The sequence below is a fragment of the Pyrus communis genome, chromosome 11 (genome assembly GCF_041283825.1).
Source record: "Pyrus communis isolate YQ-2024b chromosome 11, ASM4128382v1, whole genome shotgun sequence".
In the NCBI taxonomy this organism is placed as follows: domain Eukaryota; kingdom Viridiplantae; phylum Streptophyta; class Magnoliopsida; order Rosales; family Rosaceae; genus Pyrus; species Pyrus communis.
The window spans coordinates 28088988-28099582 of NC_142575.1; the positions used below are offsets into that span (position 1 = coordinate 28088988).

At 38.2% G+C, this 10595-nt stretch overlaps 1 protein-coding gene across 1 annotated transcript; it reads right to left on the reverse strand.

The window, feature by feature from the left end:
• Positions 1-1714: 1714 nt before the first annotated feature.
• Positions 1715-9903, reverse strand: LOC148693229 (protein DETOXIFICATION 18-like). Its single transcript, XM_088680064.1, has 8 exons — positions 9484-9903; positions 9146-9293; positions 3128-3521; positions 2754-2840; positions 2614-2670; positions 2273-2511; positions 2074-2192; positions 1715-1987 (listed from the first exon to the last, which is right to left on the reverse strand). The coding sequence occupies exons 1-8, from the start codon at positions 9799-9801 to the stop codon at positions 1847-1849; spliced, it is 1503 nt and encodes a 500-aa protein (XP_088536190.1). The 5' UTR covers positions 9802-9903; the 3' UTR covers positions 1715-1846.
• Between the last annotated feature and the right edge of the window lie 692 nt (positions 9904-10595).

The following is a 10595-nucleotide window of genomic DNA, read 5'->3' on the forward strand; positions in this document are numbered from 1 at the left end:
GGTATTCCTTTCCGACCAGATAGGTCAAGTATTTAGAAAGCCTAGCCAACAACAGTAAGAACTACAAACACAAGTTCCTAGCCCACTATAGCACAGTAAATGTAATGCATGGATGAAAACAGAGAGATGATTATTGAAATCTCAAGCACAACTAGACCCAAAGAACATGTAGAGAACTAATATCTGTTTATATAAAATAATTCAACACAATTAAACACTAGCTCAACTTCCTAATCCACTACAACATAAGAAATAATAATCACCAAGTTCCAACCCAACCACATAACTAAAAAACACAATATTCTAAATACTTGATTACTAAGGATATTAACTAGATTTGAAAACTTAAAGGACCATCCAGAATATCAAGATCCCTACTTAATCAACCTCCTTAATACACTGCATCAAAATGACTATTACTAAATGACAACACAATTCCTAATTAAAACACCACTTAAGAGAAATCAAGTTACTAGGAATATTAAATCGAATTTGAAGTGGCCACCAAACCACAATTAATGGCAGTGCATCTAAAGCTTTTTATGAGTTTATTGCTTGATATATGCAGCTTGTTTTTGCTTTTCTCTAGTCCTATTTGTTCTTCTTATATATCGGTTTCTTGCGGCTTAATTAGAAGATCTTTTTCCTTTCTTGTTGGGTAACTTTACTTTCAAGTATGTTTCCTAGTAATGTTAGGGAGACTAAGTTTATAGATAAAATTTACAAACTAAATAATATGTTACCAATAAGAATGAACATGTTTATTAACGCTTAAGTAATAAACCAATCATCAACTTCCATGTTCTTTAGTTTTTTTAAATTTTGTCTACAAATTTAGTCTCTCTAGCATTATCTTTTATTTTTTGATAAAAAGGAGCTTTCCCTTTCAATTAAAAAATCTTTCTTTTTCGCTACTTTGTACTACGGTCTAGTGGTATTCCTCTTCACTTGTAAGTGAGAGGTTTTAGGTTAGATTCTTGCTAAAGATGAATTTAAACAATATTATTGTTAGCACATTGTGAGGCTAAACCCACCCCCTTCCTTTAGTGTAGATAATATAGTTTGTTGTAAAAAAAAAAAAAAAAAAAATAAAAGAGATTTCCCTTTCTCTTTGGGTAACTTTACCTTGTTAGGTTAAATCCAACGGTCTCAAAAAAAAGTTTGGATCCCTTATAAAGGGTAATGTTAGAGATGCCAAATTTTGCAAACCAGATTATATGAATGGTGATTATTGAATTACTACTTAAGTTTTGATCAGTTTGCAAATTTGTTAAAAATTTTGATCTCAACATTATTCTAGTACAAAACCTCCACAAAAAGCCACTCATTGTAGCCTATAACTACATCTTGCTACACTCGTCTCTAAATGACCAAATGAAAATGGACCTAAGGAATACCCGGCCCACAATACCATAACTAACAGCCCATAAGAGTTTCAGTAGGCTCATCTTCTTCATTGCCAAGTCTCTATTAAAAAAAATAAGGCCCCAGTCGAATGCCTCAGGCGCACGTCTAAGCGAGTTTAAGTGTACTCTCACTCAGTAGGGGCGTTTTCATCATCACCGTGCCCCAAAGCCGTCTAGGCGCGTTTTTGAAACATTGGGAGAAAGTAACTGCAGTTAGTATTTCTCCAAAGAACCGCACAATGAAGCATCAAACCCTACTTGTCTATTTAGAAGCTGTTAACAAAATACATGTTTTAGGCTTAGTTTAAGCACAACACACGGATTCCATTGTTGCAGTCAGTCTAACGTCCTTCCTTCTATTAAGCAATGCATGCATCTAACAATGCATAAACTTCTCACAGTTATATGATCTTATCACGTCTTAATTTCTGACAATTTGTTCACACCAAAACTGCTTTTTCATTCTCTTCAACATCTGATAAATCCGGTAAATCCAACACGCTCCATTTCGTGCGCAGTGTTATGAACAAAAGCGTGCTGGCTTGACAGGAGAGGCCACAGATCAAACCAATCCACAAACCCTGCAACGAAAAATGAAGCACCAAAATGTGATTTGAAAAAATAAAATAAAACCAAAACAAATCAACTTATTAATGTATTATCTTACCTTGGCATGTAATTTGAACTTAAATCCAAGAAGACTGGAGATTGTCATACCAATCAAATAGAATGTTGCTAAGTTTACATACACAGTCAAGTGTTGCCACCCACATCCTCTGGCCACACCTGAAATACCAAAAATCCGCTAAGTTACGGGAAAAAGAGCAATGTAGAACTAACCCTACAAAAAAGTGGTTGATCATAACCTGATAAGACACCTTGAACGGAATCCACGACTATGGAAATTGTAAGCAATGGTACCATGGAAGCAAATTGATCTGCTATTATATGGCTGTCGCTGAAGAAGTGAGTCCAGGTATTGTGACCAAGTGCTAGAGCCAAAACAATAGCAAAAGAAAGAAGCAGAGAGAGCTTAAAAGTCACAGCCACTGCATTCTTCGCTTTGTTGGGATTTCCTGCGCCTAATTCATTTGACACCCTTGTGCTACGCCACAATAAGTAAACCTTGTTTCAATGAACGAAACAGAATGTAATAATCGAACAAATTAAAAGGAAAACACAACACAAGAATTGTTAGTCAACCAACCTTGCAGCAGCACTTAGGCCATACATAATCATGTATGCAATTGCTTCTGTATTCACACTGAAGAGATGATTATAAAAAGGTTACTTGAGGTAGGAAGCAAGAATAGGTTTAGATGACAAAAAAGGTACATTGAAGCTTACCACATTGCAATTAGTGAAGTGGTTTCTTTCGAATTCGGCATCAATCCTCCCATCAACACCAGAATTTCAAAAGCCCATTCCTCCAAACTGGATATATTTTGCACTAGTTTTAAGTTAAATAATGCAATTAAGTTCTGAATCCTATTGACAATAATTCTGATAAATTATAGTTGTTGTGCAGCATCTGAATCTGATGTCCATGCTTTAAAGTATAAACCCTTCATTTGGATTATAATTCGGTTTCGATATTCTTTCAGTATTAGTTCTATCTTCTATGTTACGGTTCTATGTCTGATGCAGAAAAGGTTTCCAAAAAGCTTAATGCAGCATTGTTAACTTTTAACACTAAAAGTAAGGAAAAATGTGATACTTACCATACCATTAGTGCTGAGGGGAGGGCAAGTTTTAAATCATAAACAACATAATGAAATGATTCTAATGAGAATCCTTGCCATGTATGCTCAAACTTCTTTGAGCAGACGACATACGTGGCCAACGCAAGCACGGATATCCATAACGAAATTGAAGCTGCTAGTGGAGCTCCCTTGTAACCAAGAGCTGTCCAATGTACCAAACCATAAGCAATGCCAACATGAATAACAACAGGTACAAGCGAAAAGACTAACGGCAGGACAACAAATTGTGTCTGAATAAATCTCAAGATGTTTTGCAGGAATCCATACGCAAATAATCCCGGAATCAGAAACTTCATAAAAACAGCAGCGGATTTGGAAATTTGAGGATCTTGATAGAGTATAATAAGTATAGGTTCTGTGTTGATTTTTCTGATTTGAATGGTAATACTTCAAAATTTCATATCTTCAGGCCTTACGGGAAGGCTTTGATATATACACCACAACAACAACTTTACACATTAAACTACAAACTAACAACACACACACATGCAATCTGTAAGAGACAGCATGCACACACATGCCGCAGCACCACCTATACACCTTTACACATTAAACTACAAACTAACAGCACACACACATGCAATCTGTAAGAGACAGCATGCACACACATGCCTTTCCCTGCTGTCCATGAGTCAGCAACCACATGCACATTCCTTTCCATAGTGCACACCCTTGCTGTCTTTCCTTTACCCATGCTTGCCGTGCTGTATGTTTGCTGTGCTGTCTGTAAGTGACAGCAACGTGCTGTCCTTCTTCCAATACTCCCCCTCAAGCTGGATCTAGTAGGTTGATGGATCCAAGCTTGGAGATGAGTCTTTGAAACTGATGAGAAGCCAGAGGTTTGGTGAATATATCAGCCAGCTGATCGAAGCTTTTTACATAATGTGTCTGAATCACCTGCGACTGTACTTGTTCACGGACATAGTGACAGTCGACTTCAATATGCTTCGTCCTCTCGTGAAAGACGGGGTTTGATGCTATGTGCATGGCAGCTTGGTTGTCACAAAATAAGGTCATTGGTTGAGCTGTGAACACACCTAAGTCACATAAAAGTCCTTTTAGCCATATCAGCTCACACGCGGTTGAGGCCATTGCATGATATTCAGCTTCGGCACTTGATCTTGCGATGACAGTTTGTTTCTTGCTCTTCCACGTGACCAGGTTTCCACCAACAAAGGTACAATAACCAGTGGTGGACTTGCGATCGATTGCGTTTCCTGCCCAATCAGCATCACAGTACCCCATGATTTGAGTGTTGTCATTCTTTGCCATGAGGATGCCACGACCAACCTACCCTTTTAAGTAACGTAAGATTCTTTTGACAAGGTTCAGATGCTCGATGGTGGGAGAGTGCATGAACTGACTGGCAATACTTACTGAATGTGAGATGTCTGGTCTGGTGATCGTTAGGTAGATCAGCTTGCCAACAAGCCTCTAATATAAGCTGATATCCGAGAGTGGCGTGCCTCCCAAGTCAAGCTTGAGCTTGCTATCAAGAGGGGTAAGTGCAGGCTTGGCATCACTCATATTGGCATCTTTAAGTAGGTCCATGACGTACTTTCGTTGATTAAGAAATAGTCCCTTGTAAGAAGATGCCATTTCGATTCCAAGAAAATACTTCAACACCCCAAGATCTTTAACCGCAAATTGTTGTTGAAGTGACTGTTTGAGTGTGGTGATTTCAGCAGCATTATCACCTGTAATTATTAAGTCATCCACATATATCAACACAACTAATTTGCTTGCAGCTCTTGTGCGAACAAATAATGATGAATCTGCATTATTCCTTTTGAAACCAATGCTATGAAGAACAGTACTTAGTTTTGCATACCAAGCACGTGGTGATTGCTTCAGTCCATAAATTGACTTATGTAACTTACACACCAAATTAGGCTCTTGGCTTTGAGGGTGTCCTGGTGGCAATCTCATATAGACTTCTTCTTCAAGATCACCATGTAGAAAGGCGTTCTTCACGTCCATTTGATACATAGACCAACCTTTATTGACGGCAACAGACAATAGAACCCTTACTGAGTTCATTTTTGCAACAGGAGCAAATGTTTCCTTGTAATCCACCTCAAATGTTTGAGTGAATCCTCGAGCCACCAGCCTGGCTTTATGCCTCTCAATCGAACCATCAGAATTAAACTTGATCTTATAGATCCACTTACAGCCCACTGCCTTTTTTCCTTGTGGAAGTTTGGTGATGCTCCAGGTTTTGTGTTGGTCTAGTGCTTTGAGTTCATCTCTCATTGCTTCTTTCCACACATCTTGATTATTAGCCTCATAAAAGTTTTGAGGCTCACTGTGACTTGAAATGTTGTTAAGAAAGGCAGCATGAGATGGAGTTACCTTTTGATACGACACGCAATTTGAAATTGGATGCCTCGGTTTATATGTGACAAAATCTTGAAACCTTGTGGGAGGTTGTCTATCACGCCGAGGATTGCGTCGAGGTACTAGGAGGTTTGTCTCATCCTCGTTCAAATTGTCATCCACACCTTGAGGATTTTCTATGTTGCCGTTGTCATCATCATGCACAGAATTATCAGGATGAGTACCTTCATTATTGACTTCAATGGGAGGTGTAGAAGTACAGATTCTTGGTAGAGGAATTAGGTCTAAGATGCACTCCCCCTGACTTGTGGCTTCATGTGATTTGCTGAAAAAAGGGTTAGCTTCATGGAATCGTACATCTTTAGATACAATTATTTTTCTTAGTTGAGGATCATAGCACTTATATCCTTTTTGTGTTGATGAATAACCAAGAAAAATACATTTGAGAGCTCTAGGGTCCAACTTATCTCGATGGTGTGACTGTATATGAACAAAACAAACACAGCCAAAGACTCTAAGATGTGAAAGGTCAATTTTTCTTCCTTTCATGACTTCAAGTGGAGATTTAAACCCCAAGACTCGGCTAGGAAGTCTATTGATGATGTACACAGCCGCCATGACTCCTTGTGACCAAAATCTCTTTGGTACGTTCATTTGTAACATTAATGCTCTCGTTTTTTTCCAGAATGTCACGATTTTTCCTTTCAGCTACACCATTTTGTTGAGGTGTGCCGACACAACTTGTTTGATGCATGATACCATGTTTGCTCAAATATAATGACATGATATAGGACATATATTCGGTGCCATTGTCAGATCTTAAGGTTTGAATTTGAGAGGAAAAATGGTTCTTAACAAGATTGTGAAAATCCTTAAAAACTTCAATCACTTCACTCTTAGACTTTAAAAGGTACAACCATGTGGCTCTAGAGAAATCATCGACAAAAGTTACATAATACTTATAACCATCAAAAGATTCAAACGTTGGTCCCCATACATCTGAGTGAACTAGTTCGAAAACTTTACTAGTCCTAGATAAGGATGAGGTAAAAGGCAATCTGGTGGCTCTAGACAAATGACATGTTTCACACGAAATTAAATCATTACCTAAGTTTGGAAACAAGGAAGACAAAACAGGTTGGGAAAGATGAGCTAAACGTTGATGCCACAATTGACTATCTTGGGATGGACTGGACTTGGCTTGAAATCCTCTGGGACTGTTTTTTTATATGTAATAGAGGCCATCAAGGTAAAACCCTTCACCAATCGTCTTCTTGGTGAGGCAATCCTGAAAAATGACATTGTGAGGAGAGAAAATGGCCAAACAATTTAAGGTATTGGTGATTTTTCCCACAGATAGAAGTTGAAATGGAAAAGAAGGAACAAATAAGGCTACTGACTCAATTTTGTCCGATATTAAGTTGATATTTCCCTTCCCTAAAACCTTAGATCTCTCACCATTGGCAGTTGAGACTTGAGACGGTTTTGAAAAATTTTCAAACTTGTGAAACTTAGAAACATGGTTGGTCATATGATCTGTGGCACCCGAATCAACAATCCACAAATCATGCATCATATTTACATTAAGAGCAGTTTTAAAAGCAGTCATGATACCTTGCATGTCATCTTGGGCCATGTGTTGTGTTTCTGTCAGAAATCCAGCAAATTTGCCTAACAAAGCTATTGAACTTCCATCTTCAAAGCCGACCGTTTGGTCACTCTTAATCCTTTCTTTCTTGCTTTGAAGATACACTGCAAACTCATTTATGAGTGCAGCTGGATTTGCAGTGAAGCTCTTGAGTGCATCAGACCTATGAGAGGTTGAGGTAGTTGCATTGTTGGCTCTATGTGGTGCACGGTTCAGTCTTTGTGAGCCCTTGTTATCCTTCATGAACTCTGGCTTTAATTCTGGATGTAAAATCCAGCATGTCTCCTTAACGTGACCAGTATAGTTGCAGTGTTGGCACTTTAAGTGTGGATTCTTCACTTTGTATTTTCTTTCTTTGGCTAGATAAGCCATTGCTTCAGTTACACTGGTCTTTGTGCCAGTGTTCATGACTTTCCTTCGTACTTCTTCACGTTGGATTGTTGCACATACGCTGGTGAAGGAAGGTAGTTCGGGGTTCATGAGTATGTGGCTTCGTAGGTCTTCGTATCCTGGATCGAGACTTGACAAGAGTTGGAATATCTTGTCTTCTTCTGCCCTTTTTAGTAGTAAAGACGCCTCAGTTGTGTGAGGCCGATACATTTCCAGCTCATTCCACATGCTCTTCATGCTGCCTAGAAGTTGAACAAAGGGCTTTCCTTCTTGTTGTATGTTGGAAATGTTCTTCTTCAATTGAAACACACGTGCAACATTGTTCTGGCTGCCATACATTTCCTTGACTGTCTGCCATAGTTTGAATGATGATTCAGAATAACTGAATATTTCAGCTAGTTTACGTTCCATGGAATTTAGGAGCCATGACATAACTAGCTGATCCTTGCAAAGCCAGATTTCATAAGTTGGTGAAGAAACATCAGGAACTTCGATGCTTCCATTTATGAACCCTAGCTTGGACCTTCCACCTAGGGCAAGACTCACTGCTCTTGACCAAGGTAAGTAATTAAACTCATTTAACAAGATCGAGCTTAATCTTTGATTTGGATTGACATCCACCTCAGACACGGTTGAGGAGGAAGGTATCTGGGAATCTCCAAACGAATAAGAATTCTCTTCCGCCATATAAAGACCTATAAGAATAAAGAAAGAATTTTTCTTCCTTTTTTTTTTCTTTTTTTTTTCCCTTTTTTTTTATTTTTTATTTTATATATATAAAAAAAAAACAAATTCACCAATCCACCAGCAAACCCAATCAAAAGACTTTATTGCTTCAATTGCTTATTCTGCTCTATCCTGTTGCTTTCGGAAAGAGGAGGAACAAGACCCACACTCTGTGTGCAGTGCGGTCGCCTCTCCAGTGGGTCTCCAATCAAACACTTGGCGACAAAGTCCCTGCCTTGTTGCGAGAGAGAGCTTGGTATCTCCGGTGCATCGCCGGAAAACCCGATTCGGTACAGCGCTGATACCGGGTCGCAAACGTCGGATACCACAGTCTGAGTATTACAGAGACACTGTTGCTATTGGAGTTTTCTCTGCAGAAGCAACAAGCTGTGCAGAGGCAGCAGCAAGAAGTTGCGCACAGGCAGCAGCAAGAGGCTTTGCAGAGACAGGTTATTTTTCCTGCTCTGATACCATGTTGATTTTTCTGATTTGAATGGTAATACTTCAAAATTTCATATCTTCAGGCCTTACGAGAAGGCTTTGATATATACACCACAACAACAACTTTACACATTAAACTACAAACTAACAGCACACACACATGCAATCTGTAAGAGACAGCATGCACACACATGCCGCAGCACCACCTATACACCTTTACACATTAAACTACAAACTAACAGCACACACACATGCAATCTGTAAGAGACAGCATGCACACACATGCCTTTCCCTGTTGTCCATGAGTCAGCAACCACATGCACATTCCTTTCCAGAGTGCACACCCTTGCTGTCTTTCCTTTACCCATGCTTGCCGTGCTGTATGTTTGTTGTGCTGTCTGTAAGTGACAGCACCGTGCTGTCCTTCTTCCAATATTCTGTATAGAACCAGATTATAGATATGATGAAACAGAAAAAGAAAGATACGATGCAGGAAGCTTGTAGATAAATGCCCAACATTTTATACAACTTTGCACCAAACCCTTGCCCACAAAGCGTCTCTAGAGCTCCACTTAACCCAACCTACACCAAAGTTTCAAACAATTAGAATACTAAAAGCAAAATGATAACCGCACATTCTTTTTCTCCCTACACTCATGTTTCGTTATGTTCGTCCTTCTACCATTTTCCAAAATTTGTATTAGATTTTGAAGAAATTACAAAATATTGTAAAGAGAAATATGGTATGAATGAGGAAAAGTGGAAAAGTTACCATGAAAGCGCAGCCAGTGACAATGGCCCATGAATTGGCAAGGGTTGCACCGGCCAACTTAAGGTCGCCAAGGTGGCCGGCGAACATGACTGACACCAAAGTGATCAAGTAGTAAAAAAGATTGGTAAAAACCATTGGCAGTGAAAACATGACCTGTTTCTTGGCCTCCTCCACATCCAACACTTTCTTCCACCACCACCTTGGTAAATTTTTAGCTCCTTCTTGATCTCCATCACCGCCGCCGCCACCACCACCTGCCTCTACTAAGAGCACTTCAGTATTTTCACTCCTCTCTAAACCTCCAGAGCTTGCCAACATTGCTATATATCTACTTCCTCTTCTTTTCTAATGTTCCCCTTCCTCTTCTGCTGCTGCTTCTTCTTCTCCTTGTTTTCTTTTACTTTTCCTAACTGTTCCTGAGAGATATCGGCAAAACTATAAGGTGGCATGCCAAAGCTGACTTGTTTATTAAACTTACCACTTAACGTCCAAAATTAATATTTGTATTTCTTCGGTTTGTTACGTGGAAAAGAAATTTGATATCTGTACATATTGGCATATTCCTTATATTTTATATTTAGAAAAATTAGAATCCTTTATAGTTTTATAGTTTTTCTATATCATTTAGATCTTTTTAAAATTTGATTAAAACGTTTTGACCAATAACCATCTCAAGCTAAATTACATGTCATTAATTTTTTTTTTAAATTAAAATAATTTTTGAATTTATTCTTTTATTTGTATGATGCACTTTTCCTTATTTAGTGGAGATATTAGTAATTAAACTATATTTTCTCTTATTCCAGATATGTTTTTTCGATCATAGTTTTTTTTTTCTTTTCGTTATGCAAACATTTAATATTTTTTTTTTCCAAATGGTTTTTTTTTTCAAGATAGTTGGTGATCAACATAAAAGCTCCGTGTAATTTTTTCAATTTTTTTGTGATTTTTTTTTTTTTGCTGTTTTTTTAAGTATAGTTGTTGATGAATTATTATTAGGTACAATACATTACGTATATATTATATGCAGGTACGTTCAGTGGCGGATCCAGGATTTTAAACTCGGGGGGTCCCAATAGTAAAGGTTAAAAAATTTATAGACAAAAATAACA

What these genes read in the sequence shown, in the direction of transcription:
- LOC148693229 (XM_088680064.1), bottom strand. Translation starts at nt 9,801, where the DNA reads ATGTTGGCAAGCTCTGGAGGTTTAGAGAGGAGTGAAAATACTGAAGTG. An exon ending in TCACTGGCTGCGCTTTCATG is followed by an intron (nt 9,294 to 9,483) that starts GTAACTTTTCCA and finishes ACTTTGGTGTAG; the next exon opens with GTTGGGTTAAGTGGAGCTCT. An exon ending in ACTTCACTAATTGCAATGTG is followed by an intron (nt 2,671 to 2,753) that starts GTAAGCTTCAAT and finishes TCATCTCTTCAG; the next exon opens with TGTGAATACAGAAGCAATTG.